We start from the raw sequence: 27802 nt of genomic DNA on the forward strand, positions 1-27802 counted from the left end.
TGAGAGCATCAAGACTGAACTTTATTTCACCCAGCAACAGAACAGTAGAATAGCATTCTTCCTTTTAACTTTTATCCCATCTTCTTGTCCTTCGAGCCAGGGCTGGTGATAGAGGTTGTTGGGGCTATTGTGCCAGGCGTGAAGATTCTGCCCACTGGTCAAGAGACCTCGCTCTCAGATGCTGGCTCTGCCCCTGCCTCCTGAGCTCGGCCCTTGTACTCGCAGGACCTTAGGTGCCTCTGTAAGTATAGTAAAACTCTGTTAATCTGTTGGTATCATTCAACAAAAGAAGAGTGAAGCAACCATTTGACAAGATGAGACTTTTTCCTGACATCATTGGTTCTTTATTTAAAAGTGCAGATAATATCGGATGAAATAAAAACTCAGAGGCTCAAATGTATCCCATACACTGAAATAGCGGTGGCACTCATCCACAGGGAAGTGTAGCTGTTTAAAGCCTTATTTCCCTGGGCCACAAGCACAGCAAGGGTTGTAAAATATATGCCTCCCACATGTTATAAGGCAATTAAAGACAATCGTATTATTCTCTCTTGCAAAAACCAGTGCTCTTCATCGTCACAGCAAAAAGATGAGATGATCATAAAGTGAGGCTAAAGGGGAATTTCCTCATAAAATTTCTGAACGAACTTTGCATCCCATCTCAGGATATACCCTTGTCAAATACTGAAAAAACATCTTCCTTGGCAAGACTGCCTCGATATTACTTCCTCTGCTTTCTGTCCTTATCGTTAAACTCAGAGTTGCTAAAAAGCCCAGGATTACTCAGTGTAGCCCAGGCAACAAATAAACAAACAAAACTCCCATGTGAAAGCCCTGTTGCAAAGGGTACTTCGTGAGCAAACGGAAATGACTGACTGACAAGAAACCCTCTCACCCAGAAAGAGAATTATCAGGGCAGCTTTGTCAAGTGGGAGTGACTATTTGACATACTAGTCATTCTGGAAACTGAAAGTCAATCAGTTTACTTCCCCCTGTCCTCTCTTGGGCCGATCTGTCTTTCTTTCTTGTCTCTTTAACCTCTGGAGGTTTTATTGTTATTTTTTTTTCCCATTAAGAAGTGCAGCATTTAGTCTCTTGACTTCCCTTATTTTCACACGTGTTCAGGGACCACATGCCACAGTTTATTCAGAATGTCAAGAATCTTTGCATGAAAGTTGATGACATACATTTTAAGGAACACATTTGTTAAGGCACACATTTGTTGTACCAATTGCGGTAGGCCGTAAGGCACATGAGTTTGTCCATTTTCGGTGTTAGTAAAGAAGTCTTGGGAGGAAGACCCAGAGGGGATTTAGGATTCTGTACACAGCTTTATGTTGTCCATAGAGATTGACAGTGTCCCACTGGGCATCTCACCCCTTCTCTCTAGGCTGTTCTGAAGCTTCGGGGCTTTTGGTGCATTATATCAGGATATTTAGACAATGGGGAGGAGGAATGATCAAGTGTTAAGACTCATGTCTACATAAATTAATATAAAGCATCAGTGAGATCGAAATCATGAAATTCTTTCACTTCCACAGCTGGATTCAATCCATTAACTGGCTTCCAAGGGCGTCCAGGACATTTGGGGGAGGTTTTTTCTGGCAAGTCAGATACCAGGTTAAATGAAAGGCTATTTGGCTGTATCTGAATGTCAGGGATCCAATCATCATCCCTCTCTGTGGGAGATGGTGGGTTAGGCGTCAGGGCTGCAATGAGATCTGAGTCCTGAAAGTCAGGCACGGTAACTGCTATCCCTGGCTGGGCTAGGGAAGGGAGGGGTGTTGGTTCTTCTGTCTTCTCTTGTGTCTCTGCAGAAGAGGTGGCACTATCTTCAGAAGAACTTGCCAAATGCTCTGTTTTCCAACCATTATGCTTTCCATTGTCTTTTCTTTTATTTTTATATTTTCCATGGCCTTGGCCATGCTCATGTGTATGTCCCTGGGCTAGGCCACGTCCCCTGTGATGTCCATGGCCAAGGCCATGTCTCCCTTGGTGTTCAGGGTCATAGTCAAGTTCCCGTTGATGTCCATGACCAAGGCCATGTTGCTTTTGTTGTCCATGGCCACGACCATGTTGCTTCTGATGTCCATGGCCAAGGTCATGTCCCCTGTGGTACCCATGGCCTTGGTCATGCTCATGTTTATGACCATGGCCAAAGCCATGTTTTATTTGCTTTCTATGGCCCCAGCCATGCCCATGGGTAGGTCCTTGTTCTTTTCCTGAATCCTGCTCTTCATCTTGTACAGATGCCATGGAAGTGTGGGGTGGACTTACAGTTGTTCCTTCTTCTATTTTCTTCATGGGTACTGATCGGAAAGGTGAAAAACCTGGAGGCCTTTTCATCAATATGATCTAAACAGGAAATATTAAGATGAATGCATTACTGTGAAAACCATACTATCCATGAAGAAAGAAGGGACTGAATCCTGGCAATGCTATCTTAGTTTACAATAGGATCTATCTACCAGACTTTAAATACTCTATTAATATTCCAGAGAGGATGATAATGAATATTTTTTCCTCTTTTGATTGATTTTATAATTTGTGGGTATTGATTATTGTTCTTAGTACTCTAAGCTGGAGAGTTTTTTCCTTTGTTGGGAAACATTGGGTGGTGGTACTGAACAATGTATAGGGTATCTTCTAAGTCAATGGTTACATAAAACTATGGCATATTATTTATTCATTGATACTGTTTGTATTAGCACAATTATTGTTTTTATCCTGAAAGGCCCTAACTGGCTTTATGAGCTGAATATCTAGGGAGCATATATCCACAACTACTTTGTTGGATTAAAACACATTAGCAGTGCAGTGTTACCAGCTTGAAACTCAGTCTTTGTATAATGTTTCAGCTGGACTATAACATACTGACACATGGCAAAATCCTAAATCAGAAAAAAGTAAAAAGAGGCAAATTTCACTGAAGATATGATCTTGTGGGTTATTTCCTCTACACTTTCACTACTGTGAGAATGTGCTGGTCAGAGGCAGTGTCTGGTGGCACAAAGGGCATGGTTTGGGGACGCAAACAAGTCAGAACCTGCTAGGAATCAGCATCATAGTGAAAAGGGTGGGCTCTGATTTGATCTAGATTTGAATCCAAGCATCACCAGCTTCACTTTTCTTATCTGTAAATAGGATAACAGCAGCACCTGCCTCACAGAGGGGTCATGAGGGAAATATGTGTGATGCTCTCAGTACAGGGCCTGGGATAGAGAGTGCACTTGGTGCACTCTTAGCATTTTTGTAATTTTTAGTATGCCATCCTTGAAAACAGGGAAAGTTTTACTTACCTCCCAGGGATCTTTTAAAAAATTTAAAAAAATGATGCAAAGAAATGCTTCCTGAATTTGAACATGGGTATGACTTCCCCCCACCCAGCGATCATGTCAAAAATGCAGATTTTAAGTCAACAGATGTGCAGAGGGGGCTGAGATCTGCATTTCTCCAGAGCTCCTTGGCTGTAAGCAGTGGGCATGGGAGAGCTGGGGCTCCTCTCAGGCACACCTTGAAGGTGCGCAGCTATGGCGTGAGCCCTCCACAGTAGCATTTGCCCTTCCCCAAGAGAGGGCCCCCTGCCTGTGGGATGCTGACAAGGCACGGCCAAGTAATTATGAGGACTGCTGCTCTCGTGTCTCAGGCCATAAAGAGGTCAGCACAGAAATGTGAGCGTTTTCCCTCATTTTAAGAAGATAGTCTCCCAGTTCATTTAAATAATGGCTCATATTCAACCTCCATATATGACTTTGAGCTGACTGTAATTAGAATCATACCTTTGTCAGAGGCCGACAGTTGACAGTAGGGTAAATTTTTTTCTCCCAAGGTATCACAAAAATTTCAGCTTTACATTCTAGGGCTTGCTATCCATGAAAACAGAAGCCAAAAGAGAGAACAGTGTTATTCATGAGACGCTTAAACAAGTATAAAACATCAAAAAGTTTTCCAGGGAACAGGTATATAGTTGTATTATTACTCACTCCATATTTATTGATCTGGCAACTTTCTGTCAACTCTTCGTTACTTTCCTTGGAACACATGGTTTCCCTGGCTGTGAACTCAACTGAAAATTTCTCTCCAGCTACCACCTGGATAATTAATTAGCACAAAGTAGGAGCTTAATTAATACTATATAATACATCCTATGTTTTTACCCTAAGAACTTTTGGGGGAGAATATTGACATTTTAATTATATACTGAACAAATGAGAGTTACACAGAAAAGTACAAATGTTTGACAACAGAACTTTCAATTTGTATGCATGTGAAAAATATTTGGCTCATGACTGGTCGGTCTCATTTCCCTTTCTAAATGGGGAGGTGGGGAAGCAAGCTATAATTTCTATTTTTATATTTTCCTGAATTTTATTGTTTGACAGCTGCAAAATTCATGAATAATTCAAGGGCTCAAGTTGTAATAGAATCTAAGAAAAGTAGGAAGAAAAACTTAAATATTTTCTTTGAAATGTCTTATCATCCTGCCAAATCTTATGTCAGAGAAATACTGAGTTGTTACCACTATAGAATTATTTGATTAGAAAAATATTTGGATTTTTGAGCTTCCTCCTCTTTCTTTTTTATATTAAGAATATATTTTAATCTTTAGCAACAACTTTAATCATTTGTCTTTAATCATGTTGTCTTCCTTTAAGCAGTTTGTGTGTGTGTGTGTGTGTGTGTGTGTGTGTGTTTCATTTTGTTTTGGTCTAGAAGAGGCACACCTCATTTATTTATTTAAGAAATTAATCTCATTTTTTAAAACTACTCTGACTTCAATAAAAATCCCAGGGATGACTTTTTAAGTCTTTTAAAAATGCCATATCTTATATTTCTTCTACCCTGAAAAACACTTGATAAAAATGTTTCTAAATTATATGTTAAGAAGTTGATGTGGTTTCTAGATCAAGTTATTTGGTATTTAATTCTAGGATTTGTGTGTGTGTGTGTGTGTGTCATGATGAACTGACTATGTCCCCCACCAAACTTGTATATTGAAGTCCTGACCTCCAATGTGATGGTATTGGAAGGTAGATATTTTGGGACGTAGTTAGATTTAGGTAGTTAGATTTAGGTAGATATTTTGGGAGGTAGTTAGATTTAGTTAGATTTAGATGAGGTCATGTTGGTACCCTCATAATGGGCTTAGTATCCTTAAAGAAGTGTCTTTAGAAAGGTCTCATAAGACCAGAGCTCACTCGCTCTCTCTGAAGTTGACACAGCAAGAAGGTGGCTATCTGCCAGCCAGGAAGAAAGCCTTCACCAGGGAACAGAATTGGTTGACTTTTAGACTCCTAAGCTCCTAGCACTATGAGAAACAAACTCCTATTGTTTAAATCACCCAAACTTTGCTATTTTACTATGGTAGTCTAAGCAGACTGTGTACATGTGCGTGCGTGTGTGTGTGTGTGTGTGTGTGTGTTTGAGAGAGAGAGAGAGAGAGAGAGAAAGAGAGATTATGTAGCTGTCAAGAGAATACATCATACATACATATCTGTTGACCTAGAAGGAAGACCATTTTTGGAAAAAATAAAGTTATAGGGTGATAGTACAATCCCATTTGTAAAAGCAAAACTTAACATCTTCCCTATCTCTTTATATTTTGTAGAAACACAGGAAAAGCAAGATGGGAGGCGAGTGAGGAAGGCAGAGTTGTAGGAAGAACTAAGCTCCTCTTCCTTCTTTCTTGGCATTGTCTCGCTGGGTAAGTATAGTTAAAATTTTAAGAGAAATATAATAATTAACTTTTAAAACTCCAAATGTATGTGTAAGTAGGGAGGAAGTTTCTAAGAGGGTTTTAACATCTATACTTTGGTGATCATAAATTTTCTTGCTCATTTCAGGGAATACTTTAATCCAATTTTTTGGCCTTAGAGTTGATCAATATGATGTTGCCTAAGAAAGTTGACAGCACCTGGGTGGCTCAGTGGGTTAAAGCCTCTGCCTTCTGCTCAGGCCATGATCTCAGGGTCCTGGGATCAAGCCCCGAATTGGGCTCTCTGCTCAGCAGGGAGCCTGCTTCCCTTCCTCTTTCTCTGTCTGCCTCTCTGCCTACTTGCGATCTCTGTCTGTCCAATAAATAAAATCTTAAAAAAAAAAAAAGAAGTTGACAACACATAATTAAATGACAGCTGGAAGCTTAGTTGTATTCAGGGTCCAGAGGAATGGAGACCTAACGCCATCTTCTGTTTGAGGACCTCAAGATCATGTCCTTTATCACCATCATCACCTACTAAGAATGACAGGTGTCATTCTTACCAGTAGTCTTCTCTGCTAAAATCCATCCTGTCCAAGTTTTGTTTTTAAAATAGAGAATGCTATATATATAGCAATATAAGTTCTAATGATGTTTGAAAATTAAAATTAATGAGCCAAACAGATATAAATATTCATCACATCTAGGGATGAGGAAGCCCTTTCTTAGGTGAAGAGCAGAAGAAGGAAGCCTAAAGGGAGGGGAAAATGTCTAAATTTGACTTGACAAAAATGAAAACTGATTCTCAAAATCACAGTAAGCAAAGTAGCAAGGCAATTGGGGAGAAACATAATGTAGGATCAATAAAAAGCCCAATGCCAAAACAAATGTGGAAAGGACATGAACAGGTATTTCAGGAAAGAAGTTAAAATGATCATTTATCCTGGAAAAAAAAAGTTTACTTCATTAATAACCAAGGATATGCACATTTAAAAAGCAACACAACATCCTTTTTAATCTTCCATGTTGGCAGAGATGGAAGCCAGTGATGATGCCTGTTGTTGGCCAGGGCTGGGGAACATGCAGCTTTGATCACCGCTGGGAGGAGTAGAATTCGAGATCATCAGTGTCTTATATCCAGTTGGTGTGAATGGACATGAGCATCATTGCAAATAATTTTGTCATTCAGCCATTTGCATTCAGTCTTAGACATATACCTATACCTATTCCTTGACATTTCCAAGATTTTGTCCAAGGAGAACCTCCTCAGTGCACACACACGGATCCTTGATGTATAACTCATCTGAGCAGAGGCAGGGAGGAATGCTGATGGGGCAGGTCGGGGGGGCGGACAGCAGCAGCAGGAGTGGGGCAAAATAAGGGGCATGTGACAGAAATCACAACCATTCACAACTGAAAAATGGAGGATTTAAGAAGTTCTCAGTTTCTGAAATATGAATAGATATGCACCCACACAGGACTAAACATGCAAAGCCAAGGCAAGACTAAAACTGGAAAAGAAATCTCTAGCAATCTGGCAGATTGGTCATATGGAGCGTGGCTCTTAACAAAATCATCTTATGATAAATCGAGTTTTTTAGTAAAGGGGCTGCTTCCACCAACGCTGCCCTGTGTATCTATCCTCGAGCCGTCAACTTGCTCTCTCTTTCAACACAGGCATCAGTAAGGCATCGTCCCTGAAAAGTAAGTTTGGAATCTTCACGATATTCCAGCTCGATCTGGCAACGGACGGCTGTCAGTTGCCTTCCATTCACACAGCATTACCTACTGTGGTTCCCCGGCATTCTTAGCGTAAACAAACCCGCAGGCACGCTGGAGAGCGCATTGGCTACCTTACAGAGGGAACTAGAGCGATCGAGAGGACTAGACAGTCACGCTTGGGAATGAGTGGTTCTCTTCCCGACAGCAAATCTCGGACCCGAAAGGAATGGCAGGCACTGCACGACTCCTGCTTCGTGAAGAACAAGGGATGGTCCCAGCAACGCGGAGAGGCGGAGCGCCAGGGAGAGCTGACAAACAGAAGTGGCCGGGATTCTCTCTCGTCTTGCCGGAGGGAACCCCGTGCCAGGCGCGTGCTGGTGAGACCAGGAGGAGGGGGCCGGCCTTGGGGACAGGAGCAAGCGCCTGAGTAGGGGGCAAAGGGTCAGGTTTGGTTTACTTTCATGCTGTTTGTTTAGAGGTTTTCTTAAAACTGGAACAGGAGGGGCGCCTGGGTGGCTCAGTGGGTTAAGCCTCTGCCTTCGGCTCAGGTCATGATTTCAGGGTCCTGGGATCAAGCCCCGCATGGGGCTCTCTGCTCAGCAGGGAGCCTGCTTCCTCCTCTCTCTCTGCCTACTTGTGATAAGTAAAATCTTAAAAAAAAAAAAAAAAAAAAACTAGAACAGGAAATTGGAAAGATGAACATAAATAGCCCATTGTCCTGTCACCTAAACAAAACAAAACAAAACAAAAAAACCACCACTGTGAATAGTCTGCGAGCTTTGTCTCTTTTCAGTATTGTCTTCTGTACTTTTTAATAACACAGTTGAGGACAGAATGTATGTTCAGTTTATGGCCTCTTGTTTTTCCCAGCATATTTTAGCAGGAGTCATTGCCCACACCAAGAACGCCTCACAAAGATGCTTTCAAATTGCTGCTTAAAAATACTCTATTGTAAGAATATGTCAGACATAGTGAATCATTTCTAGATTATTGATCGTTTTGACAGTTTATCTTTTTGGGGGGGGTGTTGCAGTTAAAGCTACGATGAATATCACTGTATATAAATACTCCTTCTAGTTTATATTTCTAGAAATTAGAAATTTGGCTTAGTACTGAGCCAAAGTATGAATTTTTTTAGTGCTCTTTCTTTCACCAGATTATAAAGATCATGTTGGTTTGCTATAACAGTTTGGTTCTATTTTGATTACTTTTCTTTAGCTTGCATTTAGGGAAGTCAGTTTTGAGGTGTATTATAGGACTCTCTCCATGAATACATTGGTTATAGGCTTCTGGAGTGGAAGGAATCTGGGTTCTATTAATCCAGCGACTCGTTTTTTCAGATGGAGCCATAGGGCTGAGTGAGTCTGAGTGACTCCAGGGTTACCCAGGACAGTGGTGGTGCTGTGGTCGAGCTGGGTCTCTCCTGACCCCCTGGAATAGGACACCCCTCAGCCTCTCCTGACAAGGCATGGAAAGAGAGATGAATCCCCAGAGGGTACATCTGAAAGAGGGAAGGGCACCCAAGGCAGGGGAGAAATGACATGTAGATGAGTCAGAAGAATCTGGACAAAGACAGAAAAATGGGGCCAAGCCCAAGGCACTAAGTGATGCTATGAGAATGAATCTAGAAAGGCAGAGAGTAAGTCTGCTTTTCCAGGCACTGCATTTTGCTGATTATGTAATAGTTGCAAATATTTATAGAGCACTTTGGAGTTTGAAAAGTGATTGAGATATGTTCGTATTTGATCCTCACCCCATCCTTTACAGACAGAAAATGGAGAACATGTTCTAAATGACTTTTCCAAGATCATACACAAAGAATGCAGGGAGGTTGGCACTTGAAATTCAGATCTCCCAAATCCTATTCCCTGGGTATGCTGGTTCCCAATGCAGAACAAAGGACAATGGCAAAATTAGTCAGCAAGTCACACTTAGGCTATAATATCACTCTTTTTGTAGCATACTTTACAGACCTGTACTGTTGCACTTTTCACTTTGTCAACCTTGAAATAGAAAGTTCCGTTATTCTCTGCATTAAGCTTTGCGATCGAATGATTCAGAGGCACTTCCAGCTCTGGGCTATTGACAGGGATGTCTTTGGGGCAGCCAGTGCAAATCTTGGAAGGTTGTACAAAATCCTCCCCTGAAAGAAACACATTTCAAATTAGTGTGTGCAGAAGAAGGAAAAGTCTAGCCGAGTAGCTCTCCTGCACATGACCTAGCATCTATTTGTAGAGGGCCATTTGACAGCCCAAGGCTCAGCAGTGAGCGAGCAGAAGTTGTCTGCACACCTTCTGGCCTCTCCTCTTTTTCTCTTCTCAGAGCCAAGTGTGTTTAGGAAAACATTCAACCAGTAGGTGTTAGTGGCACAATCAATCTGCTATATTTTTCCCAAGTTTTTGCATCTTGATGGAACCACCTATAAAGAACAATGCTTAACTTAAAGGAATGACTCTCTAAGTGGGAAACTTTAAGTCCTGTGATTCTGGTGAGCAGGCAGATTCCGTAATGCTTCTCACCATGAAATGCACACAACTAACTTCCAAGAGTGAGAAAGGCCAACTCTTGGTATTGTACCCAGAGGCCACCCATTTCCCCTTGTCATCACCATATTCCCTTCTGGCTACTTACAGAGCAGTGTCACCTGCACCTGTCACCGCCCAACTGGGCAGAGACAGGGTAAGTTGTTCTTGGGAAGGTCTACTGATATTACAGACTTGGTGGCAGATCATGGAAACTAAAACACAATTCCTGTGAGAAGACCTAGCCCATTGTCAGGGGCCAAGAGGCACTAGTAGAGCACTAACATGTATCATGTCATACCTGGATAGAGGTCACACTTCTGCGAGAAAGAAGCAATTCTCAGCTGAGGATCCACATATGCCTCATCTGTACATTCACCAATATCCTGGTTTTTTAAAAAAGTATATGGGTACAGAAAGTAAGAACATTTTTAAGAACCTTTAAAGTAATCAACTTGTAAAACTAAAGATAGGATGTTGACTTTACAAATCATCATGTAGAAAATGAAAACAAAACATAGTCTGATTGTGAAAAGGGAATAGAAGACAGCTAAGAGCATCAACAATAAGCGCATAGGCACAAACCCACAGAAACATGAACCAAGATGAAGAGAATACCCAGTGTAGAAATAATAACCATAAAAGTGAACAGATAAAATTTTCTTTAAGAGAGGTAACGAATTTTAGGTTAAGCTAAAAACAAAATTAAGGTATTACATCTTCAAATATACTATCTTATAATAAAAAAGATAAAGTTCAAATATAATGGGTGAGCAAAGTTATATGAGGCAAATATGACAAAAAAATTATATTGGAAAAAGTAAAATTCAAGGTAACAAAAACTCATACAGGTAGTATGAAGATTATTTTATTTACATAAAAGATATAGTTGAGAAGCCCAGAATCAAGATACATAAAGCAGGAAACATATAGGAATAGAAATGGATAGAAATCATTGTGGTGGGAAATAAAACATACAACTATAAATTGAAGACAGGCCAGATGGATTAAAAAATAAATAAGGTAATTGAAGACTTGAATAATATAATAAATATCTAGTTAAATCACATTTCCATATGATACACATGATTTAAAATGACACTTTCATAAGTATGGTACAAAATTTTTAATCACTTCCACACTAGGCCATAAAAAAGCCACAATAAATTTATCAAATCAAATATAATACAGGCCGTGTTCTTTGGCCTCATCATCAAAAGAAAAAAAAAAAAAAACCTCCCTGAAAATTAATATTACATTATTTACATGTTTAACCAAATAAGTAAATAAAAATGAACTACTTGGAAATATAAACACACTTGGCTAACTAGTTAGGGTTCCTTGGATAAGGAAAGAAATAAAAGATAAAACAAAAATGAAAATTCCATATCATATTGCCAGAGCACCATTTAAAGTTAACTTGTGGCTTTATATGCTTTTGTAATTTAAAGAGGCAAGAAACAAAACAAAACATTCCTAAATCTACGTATTTATCTCAAGAAGTTAAAGAAAAAGAATAATGAACAGTCTTCAGGAAAATAAGGAGAAAACAATGAAGGTAAAAGCTATACTGAGAAGTTAGGAAACAGCATTAGCATTAAAAAATAAACTCAAAAGATCGCTCTTGGGGTGAGGAAAAAAATCAAGCACAAAAAAAGGCAACAGAGCAAAGTGTACAGAGAAGTATAAAAATATAAGAGAATATTATGAACAAGTGTGTGATAATTTAAATTCCAAAGAAATAGATAATTTTCTGAACATTATAATTAACCAACTGACTTAAAAACAAGAAGACTTGAATAGATGAATGACTGGAAGGAGAGGATGTTATTCCTCTTAACTGCATTCCACTTCTCACCTCCAAACAATATAGATGTTTTATGGATGAATCATTTTAAAAATTAAAGAAGTATATATATTTCCATGTTGTATAAGCTGTTTCTGAATATAGAAAATAGTGGCAGAAGTGCCTGGTTGGCTCAGTGGGTAGAACATGTGACTCTTGATTTCAGGGTCTTGGGTTTGAGCCCCATGTTGAGTGTAGAGATTACTAAAAAAATAAACTTAAGAAACTAAAATAGTGGTGGGACGCCTGGGTGGCTCAGTTGGTTAAGCAGCTGCCTTCAGCTCAGGTCATGATCCCAGCATCCTGGGATCGAGTCCCACATCAGGCTCCTTGCTCGGCAGGGAGCCTGCTTCTCCCTCTGCTTCTGCCTGCCACTCTGTCTGCCTGTGCTCTCTCTCTCTCTCTCTCTCTCTGACAAAAAAAAAAAAAAAAAAAAAGAAAGAAAGAAACTAAAACAGTGGCAAACTATTTTCATTCTATAAAATTCTAATCCTGATATCAAAACCTGAAAAAATAGAATGTACATACACACACCGAGAAAACTGTTAAAGCCCTTTCACTTATAAATATAGATGTCAAATTCCTAAATTAGAAATAGAATCCAAACATAGATCTAAAAAGTAATTAAACTAAACAAATAGAGTTTAGTTTAGGAACCCAAAGATTACTTTAGGAAAGCAGTCTAAACAACATAACAGATTAAATTAGGAAAGCAGGGGCTTCTGGGTGGCTCAGATGGTTAAGCTTCTGCCTTTGGCTCAGGTCATGATCTCAGGGTCCTGGGACTGAGCCCCTGTGTCCGGCTCCATACTCGCAGGGAGTCTGCCTCTCCCATTCCCACTGCCCCTCCCCCTGCTTGTGCGCATGCTCTCTCTCTCTCTCTCTCTCTCTCAAAAGAATAAAAAATCTTTAAAAAATAAATTAGGAAAACAAAATATGACATTTTAATATCTGTTCTAAACCATTTGCTGAATTCAATACCAATTCCTTATTTAAGAACAAAACAAAAAGAACAAAACTCTTTAAAGAACAGGAATGTAAGGATGCTTCCTTAACATGACAAAGAATGTCTACCTGGAACCCACAGCACATATAATACATAATGACAAACACTTTGAGACTTTCCCAATAAAATCAGGAATAAAACATGATGGTGTTGGATCACTGTTACTTCAAAAATTATGTCTGTTTGGGTCAATTCATTAAGACATTGAACAGGGGTGCCTGGGTGGCTCAGTGAGTTAAGCCGCTGCCTTCGGCTCAGGTCATGATCTCAGGGTCCTGGGATCGAGTCCCACATCGGGCTCTCTGCTCAGCAGGGAGCCTGCTTCCCTTCCTCTCTCTCTGCCTGCCTCTCCGTCTACTTGTGATTTCTCTCTGTCAAATAAATAAATAAAATCTTAACAAAAAAAGACATTGAACAAAAAATTGAGCATCAGAAAAGAAAATAAAAGTATTTTTTGCATAAGATATTATTGTATATCAAGAGCAATCAAAAGAATCAATGAAAAGCTCTTAAAGCTAGTGAGAATTCAGCAGAGTTGCTGGATGTAAGAAAAATGCATAAAAAGTATACATTTCTTTCTAACAATAATTTATTAAAAAGAGAAGAAAATTTAAAAAAAGGATCTAATTCCTCATAGTAATAACCAAAAACAAAAACAAAAACAAAACCCAAAACGAAACTTAAAAATAGCCTTAGTGAGCAATATTCTGGATATATATAAAGAAAATCCCACAACTTTAGAAATATAAAATGAAACTTTGTCTAAATAGAGATGTATACCAAATTCTGGACTAAAAAGACTAAATGAGAGTACATATGGGTTCTCCTCAAATTAATTTAAACATGTAATGGAATCCCAATATGTGACAATGTAAGTTTTTCTCACAAATTTTTTCTAAGGTTGGTTTTGAAGATATAAACACTGGATAATAAATCACATATTTAAACTTTCTATGAACCTATGGTTGTTTAAACATGGTAGTTTTGATACAAAAACAGAGAACACATTTTTTTGGACAAGACTGCTATGGAATAAAAGTTGTCATTAATTTATGTAGCAGGAGAGACTGTTGCAACTTCTGGTTATTCTCTTAAAAAATTGAAAAAAAATCACGAGATACATCAAAATTAATACCAGATAGGATTGAAACTTACATTATAAAATACTGACTATAGACAAACTAGAAAAAAAAAATAAAGTGACTGTTGTGCAAATGGTGGAAAATTTCAAATGAAAATATTGGTAGATTTGGCCACCTGTAAAAAAAAATCTATTTGTAAGTCAGAAATACTATAATGAAAACTAAAAAGTAAACATCTGAGAAGATATGACAAAGCACTGATACATTTACTATAGAAATATGACTTTCCAAATCTTTAAGATTTATTCCAAAGACAAATGGGCGAAGAATATAGAAGACAATTTATAAATTCAACCCATAAATTTCCAACAAATCTATGAAAACATATTGGCTAAATAAATGCATATTAACTACACTGATAAAATGAAAACTAAAAAGGTTTTTGTCTATGAAACTAGCTAAGTTTTTTTTTTTTAACCTTCATGACTTTTTAATTCACATTTTCTTTTTTTTTTTAAGTAAACTCTGCCCCAAGGTGGGGGCCTGAACTCATGACCCCAAAATCAAGAGTCTCATGCTCTACCAATTGATCCAGCCAGGTTTTTTGTTTTGTTTTGTTTTGTTTTGTTTTGTTTTTTTAATACTGAATTCTATCAGGAGTATACATTGCTGATAGAATTTAAATTTTTGCATTCAACAAACAATTTATATATATATCAAGAGTTTTAAGAGCTTTTGGGAAAAATTGAAGTATAGTTATAATATCTTATTAGTTTCAGGAGTACATCATAGTGATTCAATATTTTTTAAAAGATACTGTTTTCAAAAAAAAAAAAAAAAAAGATACTGTTTTCCATAGCAGCTGTACCAATTTACATCCCCACCCCCACCCACAGTGCACCAAGGTTCCCCTTTCTCCTCAGCAATAACACTTGTTATTTTTTATCTTTTTTTTAATACTAGTGAATCTGACAGGTGTGAGATACCTCATTGTGGTTTTATTTGCACTTTCCTGATGATGAGTGATGTGAGGCTGAGCTTCTTTTTATGTATGTGTTGGCCATCTGTGTGTCTTCTTTGGAAAAATGTCGGTTTATGTCCTCTGCCCATTTTTAAATTGGATTATTTCTTTTTTTGGTGTTGATTTGTGTCATTTCTTTATATATTTTGGACAACCCACTAACAGATGTGTGATTTGCCAATATCTTCTTCCATTCCGTAGCCTACTTTTTTTTGTTGATGATTTCCTTCACTGTGCAGAAGCTTTTAATTTTGATATAATCTCATTTGCTTATTTTAGTTTTGTTGCCCCTGCCTGAGGAGACTGATCCAAAAAGGCATTTCTAAAACGGATATCAAAGAGCGGTCTCTGTTTTCTTCTACAAGCATAATGGTTTCAGGTCTCACATTCAACTTTTTAGTCCGTTTTGAATTTATTTTGTTTATGACATAAGGCAGTGGTCCAATTTTATTCTTTTGCTTGTTGCTGTCCAGTTTTCCCAACACCATTGGTTGAAGTTGAAGAGACTGTTTTTTCCCCACTGTAAATTTTTATCTCCTTTGTCAGAGATCACCACATAAGCGTGGTTCGTTCTGGGCTCTCTATTCTGCTCCATTGGTCTCTGTGTCTGTTTTCATGCCAGTACCATACTACTTTGATTACTATAGCTTTATAGTAAAGCTCTGTAGTAAATCAAGAACTATGATACTTCCATCTTTGTTCTTTCTCTAGATAAGAGTTTTAAGAGCGTCTATACAATCTTATACTATGCGTAAAGCAGAGAGTTTATTCTAAGGGAACAAAATGCCGAATACAGAAAGAACTTTATTCTAAAAAAAGTTTGGTGAGTTATTAATTATAATAAAAATAGGAAGAAACCAAATGTCCAGAAAAAGAAAAGTAATTAGAAAATAATCTATGGTATACTCACTAGAATATTCCAGTTATTTAAAAAGAAGTTTATTGAGAGTTTTAATGGTATAGGAAAATATTTAGGGGAAAAATGCAGCATGTAAAATAAATACAACTATTAAAAGACAAAAAAAAATTACCAAAAATTGTCTGTGTGCCCTACAAAAATGAAAGGAGGAGAAATACTCTAAGATGTCTTTGGATGTTTGGGTATGTGTGGTTCAGTATTATTTTTTTCTATTTTTTTCTCTGTTTTTGCATTTCCTTAAAGTTTTCTATACATGTATATTTCCAAAATAGGAATATATATATGTATATAATATGTATATGTAAATATACATACATATACATATTATATACATATATAATGTCATATTTTTGAAAGATACAGGGAACATCAGACTTAGAATACCTTAATTTCAGATGGGGAGAGGATGCTAGAAGTAGCCCAAAGGTTCTGATTTCTATCAGTATATTTGGTTCACCTGAGAAGCTTCTAGATCATTCTGATTCCAGGGACCCAACCCAGACCAATTACATCAGAATGTCTGGATGAATGACCTGGGAATAAGTGTTTTTTAAAGCTAGCAGAGTGATTTTAGTATGCAAAGTGGCCCGAAAATTATTTATGAAACCTCTCAAATCAGTGCTTTTCAGACAAATAAATTACCAGAGAATCTTGTTAATATGCCGATTCTGAATCAGCTGGAGTGGAGTTGAGCTCCTGCTTTTCCAACAGCCTCCCTGGTGATGCTGTTTCTGCCACTCACTGCCATACACTTTGCATAGCAAGGCCTTACACTATACCAGTTGTGGGCAAAACATTTCATTTCTGTTTCATGCCCTTGAACTACGCTAAGCCATCTGTGAGACAGGTGTCGCTATTCTTCACTCTTTTGCAAACGAGGCCATGGAGGCTCAGAGAAGCTATTCCAAAAGACTGATTGGCTTTGTGACCCCCACCCGCCCTTGTGTCTCTCTGGGGGGTGAAGAGAAAACTAAACTGAGGTTCTAACAAGCCAATGCAGAAAAATTGAGGCTAGAGAGCACTGTAGGCTTCTGTCACTTCACACCACTAACTACACAGAGGAGCACGAGGTGTTCATAGATGCTTGAATGGCCGGACTTGAATCAAACTGACAAAGTGAAACAGTAGTGAGAGCTTATGCTTTTAGAGGATTCCTCTCCTTTTCCTTTTATACTATGCTTTTTATTATGCTAAAATACTTACAACATAAAATTTGCTATTTTAGCCATTTAAAAATGTATAATTCAGGGCATTAAGTACATTGATAGTGGTGTGCTGCCCTCACCACTAATAATTTGCAGACGTGTTCATCACCCCAAACACAAATCCTGTACCCATTAAACAGTAAATCCCCATTCTCCCTCCTCCAGCCCCTGATAAACTCGAATCCACCTTTTGTCTCTATGAATTTGCATAGGTTAGATATTACATAAGTGGAATCACGCAACGTGCGTCTTCTTGTGTCTGGCTTCTTTCACTTAGCATAACATTTTCCAGGTTTAGCCATGTTGCAGTGTGTGTTGGGATTTCTTTCTATGATTAAGAATTTTCCATTGTTTTATATATATATATCCCATCTTGTTTACCCATTCATCTGTTGACGGGCCTTTGTGTTGTTTCCACCTTTCTGCTAGTGTGAATAATGCTGCAGTGAATGTTGCCAGGCAAGTATCTGTTTGTGTCTCCATTTTCAATTTGTTTGGGTACATACACCTAGGCTTGCTGTTGCTGGGTCATGTGGTAATTCTATGTTTAACTTTTTGAGGAAGTGCCAAATTGTTTCCCACAGTGGCTACATCATTTTATGTTCCCATTGGCAATATACAAAATTCCCAATTTCTCCACATCCTCCCCAATACATGCTATTTCCTAATTATTAAAAATGAGAAATGATTTCCCAATTTATTAAAAATGACAACCACCCTCTGGGTGTCAAGTGGCAGCTCAGTATGGTTCATATTTACATCCCACTGATGGCTGACCATGTTGAGCACCTTTTCGTGTGCTTATTGGCCATTTGTATGTCTTTTTTTTTTTTTTTAAGATTTTATTCATTTATTTGACAGAGAAAGATCACAAGTAGGCAGATAGGCAGAGAGAGAGAGAGGAGGAAGTAGGCTCCCCGCTGAGCAGAGAGCCTGATGCGGGACTCGATCCCAGGACCCTGAGATCATGACCTGAGCGAAAGGCAGAGGCTTAACCCACTGAGCCACCCAGGTGCCTGCATTTGCATGTCTTTTTGAAAGAAACATCTATTGAATCCTTTTGCCCATTTTTAAATTGGGTGGTCTTTTTGTTGTGGCAATGTAAGGGCTTTTAATAATATATTCTTCATACTAAACCCTTATCAAATAAGGGATTATTGTGTCCCACTCTGTGGATTGTCTTTTCACTCTCTTAAGGCTGTCCTTTTAATTTTTCCTAATTAAAAAATAAATATAAACTTCATCAGAGACCTTAAAAAGTACTGAAGAGTTCCAAAAAGTATGAAGAATTAGAAAAAGCTCCAAAATTTCCAACTCAAAGTTAACTATATTTTATGTTTTGGCATATTAGTTTTTCGTCACTTTTTATAAATTTATTTATTTATTTATTTATTTGTCAGAGAAAGAGAGAGGGAAAGCACAAGCAGGGAGAGCAGAAGGGAGAGGGAGAAGCAGGCTTCCCGCTGATCAAGGAGCCCGATGTGGGACTTGATCCTGAGTCTAAGGCAGACACTTAACCGACTGAGCCACCCAGGAGCCCCAGCTTCTCATCATTTTTTATAGTTATGTTTACTTTATAGATTTGAGTGACTCTGTCTGTATAGTTCTGTACCCTACTTTTTTGGTTTTTATTTAACATATTATAGTCATTTTACTAAGTCACTAAAGACTAGAAATGCAATTTGAATAGCTGCATGTATTCTACTATACAGATACACTGTAATTTACTTAACCATTCCTTACTGTTGAAGATATAAGTCACTTCCAGTGTTGTTCTATTAATAATAATGCTGAAATTATTGCTATCTGGATTTCTCATTTTCTTCCCATGTAATGGAATTCTAGAAGTCAAATTCCTTGGTTAAAGGGCTTGCTTAAAGCATGGTCTCCTACTACCATGCCCATATCCCCAAGGAAGCCATGCCTTGGCTATCTTAACCTGCATCTCGACATACTCTCCTTTAACATAGTTTTGGTTCAGACAACAGGATATCATCCCAGAAAGGGTCACTAAGTAATAGGGACTTGGGATGTGTTCATTAGAGGTAAAAGCAGGGGAGGAAAGGTAAGAAAACGAGTTGGAAGTGAGGGACTCTTCTGAGTAGAGCTTGGGAGGAAGGATATACAGCACATGGAGAAGAAAAGGACACAGGACACTGAAGGCATGAAAAGACAAACTTGATCATGGCATCATCTGGTCTCAGGCTCTCCTAGTCTCTGCTTATATCTGTAAGTGCTCTGCTAGGCATGCAGATTCTTGAACTAGGTGGGAAAGCAGCGTGACCAGTGTGTGAGCTTCAGAGTTCCTGGGGGAATGTGAATCAGTAAATGTCAGCTAACATTTTAGTGACTGACACTTCCTACACAGCTGAGCGTTCCTCCACCTGGAAAGACTGGACACAAGGTGCTAAGAACTTCATAATCAGAGTTTTGCCTACTTACACCATTCAAAAGGGACTTGCAGTCTGGAGTTAAGAACAGAAAATTCTCCTTGGAACAATTCGTTTGCGCAATTGAGTAAGTAATTTCATAGTTCCATCCAGATACCACCTGAAACAATTTGGGAGCAAATATTGAAAAAGCAGTTTAAACATCATTGACAGCATTATGGGGCACAGAGAAGACTGCCTGGCATATCGTAAGTGGTGGATGATATGAACGATGATTGTGAGTAGGCAGAAGTCACTTCTGAATGAACAGCAAACGGATGCCTCTCACTCTGACCACACCACCCCCGCCCCCTGCACCCCTACTCATCTAACAACAGAAAGCAACATACATATGGAATTACTCTAGCTTCCTAAGACCTAGCAGTACTTCCCGGCTAGGCAGCAGGAAGAAAAGCTTCCATCAACTTTGTGAAATATTAGTAATGCTCTTCTAGATCGAGAAAGAAGACTTTCGAGCTTGGGCGCCCTTTCCAGGTAGGGCCTCAGTTTTCCAAACTGCCAGGCCAGGAAAATTTCTCCTGCTTCACCCTGGGCTAGTTGCATCCTGATACAGCTGGATATGGACATAATGGAGCAGAACACGGTCTTGCGTGAAAGCAAACCGGAAGGTCTATTAAAAGCAGGGCATATGACTGACCAAAGTGAGTCCTTCATAATTAGAGGCTGAAATACAAAGGAAATAGTCAACTGTCAGTAGAGGCTTAGTGAACTGAGGCAACGAAAAGACCAGTTTTACCAGTATTTACTCCCCCATCCCCCGCAATGATATGGAACCTAGAATTTAAAGGATATCCAGAAAACTGTGCCAACTTTTTAGGTACAATTTAATTTGGGGAGCCATGTTTGACTCATGAATGCTGGGTAATGATATGGTTTTCTTAAAGCCTTAAGGACAGAAGAACTTTTCTGTTTCGCTGTCTCTACAAAGAACACGTAATACTATTACTGTCTGCAATCAACAATTAAAGAACAAACCTGTCGGTTGGCCCTTTTCACTTCTTTAAGAGCAAAGAGGTGGGAATGATCCGTGTTATTGTTGAAATGTTCAATGGCATGTCTTAGAACGTGTTCCAGGTCAGGGCTCGCGGTCGAGATGGGGTGCACACAGCCAAGGCAGTCAAACTGGGCTCTCACCACCGGGCCCTCGGCTTGACAAAGAGCAGGCAAAGGGGCAGCATTAATGAGTGAAACCTGTGTTCAGATGCACTGCCCTAAATGAGATAATTTGGAAAGCCCTCATAAACCTTCCAGTGAATCCTAGTATTCACTAAAAAAGAGAATGCAAGACTGCTTTCTAGACAAAACAATAAACCTCTCATTCACTTAGGAACATCTTACACGTGTACTAATGTGCACAGTTATTTTAAATTTACTTAAAAGTAATTTTAAATTATAGAAGCAACCTGGATTTATCCTCTTATAAAAAGTAAAACATTGGGGCGCCTGGGTGGCTTGGTCGGTTAAGCATCTGACTCTTGATTTCAGTTCAGGTCATGGTCTCAGGGTCATGAGATGGAACCCCTGTGTCAGGCTCCCCGCTCAGCACAGAGTCTGCTTGAGATTCGCTCTGTCCCTCTGCCCCTCCGCGTCCCTTCCCACCTCGCACTCTCTCCCTCTCTCTAAAATAAATAAATAAATCTTTTTTTTTTTTTTTAAGTAAAACAAAATAGATACATTTTTCTTTATTTTCTTTTTTAGCATGAACTAAAGCTCCTTGAAGCCTGGTTCAGAGCACAATGTATTTTCTATCGATTCAGTCCAACCAACGTGTTTTGCATCTGCTGTAGTGAGCCAGGTGCTGAGCTTGGCTCCGCGGGTATGTTAATCCATCAGTAATGGTCACCGGTCACCGGTGTGAAGCAGTTGGGCAGAAGTCAAGAGAGAGAGACAGGCTGCACATGGGTCTGCTGTTTTCGGAAAGGAGTAAGTAGCTGTATCGGTTGCTAAGTGGCTCCATACTTAAATGCCAAAGGAATTGTGTTTAGTCAGCATCTACAATACCAGCTCTGATAATTAGTAGCTGTGGGATCTTGGGCAAGGTAACTAACATTGGCGGACCTCAGTTTCTCTCCTGTGAAGTGAGGATTTAATGCCTGCCTCATAGAGTTGTGAGAATTAAGTACGTTACCATACGTGAAGCATTTAGAACTGTGACTGGCTGTAAATGCTCAAAAATCATTAGCTCTTACGACCCCGTATCCTGGCTATCATTACTAGATTGTGACGGCAGGACCTTCAGGCATCTCTTCCAGCTGAGTCTACAACAAGCCTCTGAGGTAGGATCATTGGTATCCCTTACTCCCTTTCAGAGATAAGGAAGAGAAAACCCGATGAGGTGAGGAATTTGGAAAGATTCCAGGCCAAGTCTGACCTCAAAGCCTGTGCTTCTCTCCTTCCCTCCTGGCCTACAATTGAAGATAGTTCTCGTGTCTTCTGGTCCCTTCTCAGAGCCTTTGCACAGGCCCCATACACTGGAGCAGTCAGGAGGGGAGCCCAGAGAGAGCTGAAGGGATGATGGGAAGGAGCCTCGCCCAGACCTAGGACTCTGCCCTTCCACCATCCCACCCCCAATGCACCGTCGCTGGTGCCACTGAGGGAGGGGGCTTCTTCGAGGCTGTGCTCCTGACACCACAGAGAACCGGTTCCTTTTCCCCCAGACACATTAGCTACCTGGAGTGATCTGGCAGGTCTGTGTAGCCACGGAGAATTTCATATTCCCTCTCTTCCCCACTGTGGCGGAGCATTCTCCTGTGGCCTAAAAAGAAAAGAAAAAAAAAAAGAAAGAGAGAGACCATTTATCTCCATCTTTCAGATGGAGAAGCCCACCTAGTACTACAGCTCAATATAGCTTTTCCTTTTTTTATTTTTTTGAACTTGCCAAATTTTTTTCAGACTTTTGACACGCAGGAGTGAAAGTTTTTGTAGCCTCGTGATTATTTTTGCCAGCCACTGATTTCACCAGACGTTGGAGGAGAGGTAGTATAAAAGGCTAGGTTTAAAAGCACGTTTCCTTTTCACCAAAATGGATGCATGTGCCTGCTAAACCCTCCTCATGACTTTCCCTTCAATTTCGGTGTTGAAACTGCAAGCAGGGCATGACAGGCATGGGTTCCCGGAAGGGGCAAAGAGCGGCTTGCTGGGGTTGGGGCGGGGGTGGGGGCAAGCACTGTTGAAGTGGAGCAAACACTGTCCCCATGCCCCCCCTCATTAAGGCAACAATCAGCCCCGCTGTGCCAGGCAGGGGTTAGGCATTTGGTGAAGATAGCCATTGTTATCCAAAAACGGTTCTGTATATCCTGCCTCATTTCGTCCTCCAACAGCCTGATGAGGTCAATGTCCTCTCCCCTTTAGGAAGCAGCATCCAGATTCTGGGGTGTCAGCTAGTGGGAGGCAGAGGCATGCTGTCCCCTCACCAGCCCTCAGTCTTGGCCCAAATGTTGCTCTGGGGTCTCTTTGGGGCCATGTCCTCTGTCCCAATGAGTCATTAGAGTCCCCTTCTCATGGGAGGGCTTCTCTATGTTTCACTGCTGTCCTCTCCGTGTTCTGACACACAGAAGAACACGGACATCAAGCCTTTGGCTTTTCCACACGTTTGAGGGTTTATCTGCATGACTTACAAAGAGGCCTGACAGTACTAACCATCTCCCGCCCTAGTGAAAAGATCTGACAGTCTCCACAGAGAACACCAGGGGCTCAGGAACCACCGCCCACTTACAGCTTGAGCAGATTCTATGTAGTCACAATCCTGCCAGGTTTTGCCGCTTTGAACAGAACAGTTTCCTTCCCTAATTTCGTACTTGAAGGAATAAAACGTGTCAGGGTCATCCTGAAAAAGAGCAACCAGACACACATAACTGACCCAACAGCAAATAACTCTGAGTTGGAGCTAATGCTGATATGAGTATGTGATCTTGATTTAATTCAGTAAGACCAAAACATTTATTAAAAATACTGAAAGCTGACACCTGCTCAGTCACCTGCCTTTGGCTCAGGTCATGATCTCAGCGTCTTGAGATCAAGCCTCCTGTGAGGTTTCCTGCTCAGCCAGCAGTCTGCTTCTCCCCTTTACCTCTACTCCTCCCCCGACTTGTGAGCGCGCACACACACACACACACACACACGCGCGCGCGCACACACACACACAATCTTGCACGTGCGCTCTCTCGCTCTCTCTCTCTCAAATAAATAAAATCTTTTAAAAAATACTGAAAGTTATAAATATTTACTTGAAGAATATCCACAATATATTTACAAATATATATTTGTAAGTTACAAAGTGGTATCTTAGTATTAGCCCATTTCTGTAGAAACCAATTTGTAGGTACATACATAATTCTTTAAAGTCCAGAAAGTTATGAAGCAAAGCTATTAAAATGTTTATCTTTCAGTGGAGGAGTACAGCTGTCTCACTTCTTTAATCAAGTGTTTGTGAGCTGTCTTTTAAAAAAATAAACATTTCTTTTATAGTGAGGAAACAAATAAGAAGCCACTTTTCATTTTTATAAAAAAAATTAAGTTATCGCTGGATGGCAGATTAATTTTTGGTAACTTTACTGTTTTTATTGCCTCATTTTTCTATTTTTTCTACCATGACATGAGATAATAAATAAAACTTTTAAAGTGCAAAGACATTTTAAAGACCTGTGAGACCTGAAAATATAAAACTCCTAGAAGAAAGCATAGGCAGTAATTTCTCTGACATTGGGCTTGGCAACATCTTTCTAGATATGTCTTCTCAGGCAAAGGGAACAAAAGCCAAAATAAATGATTAGGACTGCACCAAAATGAAAAGCTCTTGTATAGCAAAGAAAACCATCAACAAAATGAAAAGGCCACCAACCTACTGAATGGGAGAAGATAATTGCATATGATATATTTGGTAAAGGGTTAGCATCCAAAATATATAATGAACTTACACAACTCAACATCAAATAAAACAAATAATCCAATTAAAAAATGGGCAGAGGACCTGAATAGATGTTTTTTCTAAAGAAGACATAGAGATGGCCAACAGACACATGAAAAGATGCTCAGCACCACTCAGCATCAGGGAAATGCAACTTAAAACCACAATGGGATACCACCTTGCATCTGTCAGAATGACTAGAATCAAAAAGATAAGAAATAACAAGTGGTGAGGACATGGAGAAAAAGGAACCCTCTTGCACTGTCAGTGGGAATGTAAATTGGTGCAGCCACCATGAAAAATAGTATGAAGCTTCCTTAAACAATTAAAAATAGAAATACTATATGATCCAGCAATCGACTACTGTGTATTTACCCAAAGAAAACAAAAACACTACTGTGAAAAGACACATGAATCCATATGTTTATGGCAGCATTATTTACAGTAGCCACGATAGAGAGGCAATGCCGATGTCCATCAATAGATGAATGGATAAAGAATACATACGTGTGTGTGTGTGTGTGTGTATACATATACATGCATATATATATAATAGGCAAACCTTGGTGTATACATATATATAATGGAATATTACACAGCCATACAAAAGAATGAGATCTTGCCATTTATGACAACATGGATGGACCTAGAGTGTATTATATTAAGTAAAACAGCCAGGGAAAGATAAATACCATATCATTTCACTTATATGAGGAATCTAAAAAATGAAGCAAATGAACAAATAAAAAGTTGAAACAGATCCCTAAATACAAAGAAAAAACTCTGCCAGATCAGAGGAGTGTGGGGGATGGGTAAAATGGGTGAAGGGGAGTGGGAGGTACAAGCTTCTAGTTATGGAATGAGTAAGTCACAGGGAAGAAAGGCACAGCACAGGGAATACAGGCAATGGTACAGTCATAGCGTTTATGGTGACAGATGATAACTATGCCTGTAGTGAGCAGAGCATAGCACAGAGAGTTGTCAAACCATTATTTTACACACCTGAAACTAGTGTAACATGTGTGTCAACTGTACTTCAACTAAAAACAGAAAGTGCAAAGGTGCTGAGTCAGGTGAGCTTTCCTAATGGAAAAGCCTGGCACATCTTATAGCAAGAGACCGGAGAGGTGATGTTGTCCAGGCCCTCACTTTGCAAGTGGGAGAAAGGAGGCCCTGAGCTGATGGGAAGGGTTGAGGCAGCCCCACACCTTGAAAAAGCAGAGCCGGCCCCATATCCCAAGTCTCCTGACTCTGGGACCCTGCTTGTGTCACTTTATTTGCATCTGGGATGATGGAGTCAAACAAGATAGCCTTCCAAGTTCCTTCCAGGTCTCAGATTTTGTAAGAAATAAACAGTAGTGTATAGATGGGACCCATACAGCAGAGTAAAGATAAAGCATGATTCCATGGACATTTTAGAACAAAAAAGCCCATTTGTCATGGATGTCAGCCAATGAAGAGAACACCAGTCAACTGTTGCTTGTGAGGACCAGGACCAAATGTCTACATCACTACACGAGTTTGTAAAACAGGATAATCCAATTTTACTTTCAGAAAATAAAAATAATAATCATGCCCCCTGGGCTTTTTTCTTTACCCTGATCATGTCAGATGACTAGACTTTTCTCCTCCGCCAAAGTAAACAGTTACTTAACTATGATAGGCACCGAGTTTTATAGTGAAATTCATTTAAACGAACTATTGAAAGATTTGTGTTTTTTGAAACCACACCTACTGTCAGAATTTGTCTCCATCCTGAATGCATCAATTAGCTATTAAAAAAAAAATATTAAAAACAGGGGCTGCCTGGGTGGCTCAGTGGGTTAAGCCTCTGCCTTCAGCTCGGGTTATGATCTCAGGGTCCTGGGATCGATTCCCACATCGGGGTCTCTGCTAGGCAGGGAGCCTGCTTCCCCCTTCCTCTCCCTCGCTCTCTACTTACTTGTGATCTCTCTCTGTCAAATAAATAAAATCTTTAAAAAATATATTAAAAACCATCTAGAACATCGCTGTTACCCTTGATGTATTCAGTTATACAGACTGGTCGACATTTTGTCTAATGCATGTTAATCTCATTTTTACCTCCTCTTAGATGTAACTCTGCCTTCCCCCTAGCTTTCTTGAGGTATAATTGATAAAAGAAAATTGCATATATTTGAAGTGTGCAATGCGATGATATATATGCACAGATATACACATACATCGTGAACTAGTTGTCACAAACAACCTGATCCACATGTCCATCACCTGATATACTTACCTTTTTTGGGTATGTCTGATGTGTATGTCTGGTGAGAACACTTAAAATCTAGTCTTCTAGCAAATTTCAAGTATACGATACAGTATTCTTAACTATAGTCACCATGTTGTATATTAGATCCCCAGGACCTACTCATCTCAAAACTGGAAGTTTGTACCCTTGGATCAGCATCTTCCATTTTCCCCTAGCCTGGGCCCCTGGCAACCACCACTATACTTTCTGCCTTAGTGAGTTAGACTTTTTTTTTTTAATTCCACATGTAAGTGAGATCATACATTATTTGTTAGACATAAGCATCCCCTCCCCACCTGGGGTCTAGAGGTCTCCCTATTTTAGTCTAAGGGCTGGTCACCCAGTAAGTCCTTTTGCTGCAGTCCCGTTGAGTTCCTGGGTTCTCCTACCCTGAACGATTTCCTTCAAATGACTCCATCTACCTTTGTCTCATGGCACTTTGGTTTCCTGATCACCCAGGAAGCCAAGCTTGGCTGCCCAAGGACTAGTCATACCCTGCCCTGCACCCCTGGGGCCAAAGAGTGGTGTTGATCTTTTCTAAGAGATGTAAGCTTCTACCTTTGCTCCTGGGTTCTTGGGTGATGGTTGGTGTTGCTATTGTTGGGGTGTGGGGTGGTGGGTTTGGGGGAGGGGCTGGGCTAGGAAGGACAGCACACATCTCAAATGGCCTCAAGGTAAAACACAGCTCACTTACCGTCCTGACGACCTCAGTTACACGGTACAACACAAACTGGTTGCCACTTTGGCTTCTACTGTTATATTTCTTCAGCGCAGTGTCCACTGCCTTAAATAAGTCTTCATCATCGCAGTCAATTTCTTGTGAGGACTCCTGGGTTAAACTTGGTAGCAGCCTGGAGCAGAGAAAAAGCAAGGCAAGTAATTTCATGATTTAGCAGTCTCCCTCTGGAGCAGAGGGACAGGTTCACCAAGAATCAAGAATCGGGCGCCAACTTTGATGCTGATTTTAGCTATTCCCAGGCCTTTATCTCTGTACACGCATCTCTCTGCCTCGCGGCTCCGGGTCCTGGTGGGTTCCTGCCACTATACACCATTCGCCCTATTTTCAAAGAACAAATGGCTCTGTTGGGTTATCCAGACAGATTTCAGGCTGAAACGTTATAACACTGGGGTCGTTAACCTGCTTGTTTGCATTCAG

General features: G+C 39.8%; 1 protein-coding gene across 2 annotated transcripts; it reads right to left on the reverse strand.

Moving 5' to 3' along the window:
* Nucleotides 1-27802, reverse strand: KNG1 (kininogen 1). 2 transcript variants are annotated; one of them, XM_032338136.1, is made up of 11 exons: nucleotides 27341-27778; nucleotides 23184-23294; nucleotides 22139-22223; nucleotides 20444-20616; nucleotides 19461-19568; nucleotides 10241-10325; nucleotides 9391-9560; nucleotides 3984-4091; nucleotides 3780-3866; nucleotides 2278-2355; nucleotides 1-239 (listed from the first exon to the last, which is right to left on the reverse strand). In XM_032338136.1, exons 1-11 carry the CDS (start codon nucleotides 27530-27532, stop codon nucleotides 159-161), a joined length of 1278 nt encoding a protein of 425 aa, XP_032194027.1. In that variant the 5' UTR covers nucleotides 27533-27778; the 3' UTR covers nucleotides 1-158. The 2 variants fall into 2 exon arrangements, with proteins under 2 accessions (XP_032194027.1, XP_032194026.1); XM_032338135.1 differs by lacking the exon at nucleotides 1-239 and having other exon boundaries at nucleotides 1027-2355; nucleotides 27341-27802.

The sequence above is a fragment of the Mustela erminea genome, chromosome 1 (genome assembly GCF_009829155.1).
Source record: "Mustela erminea isolate mMusErm1 chromosome 1, mMusErm1.Pri, whole genome shotgun sequence".
Classification (NCBI taxonomy): domain Eukaryota; kingdom Metazoa; phylum Chordata; class Mammalia; order Carnivora; family Mustelidae; genus Mustela; species Mustela erminea.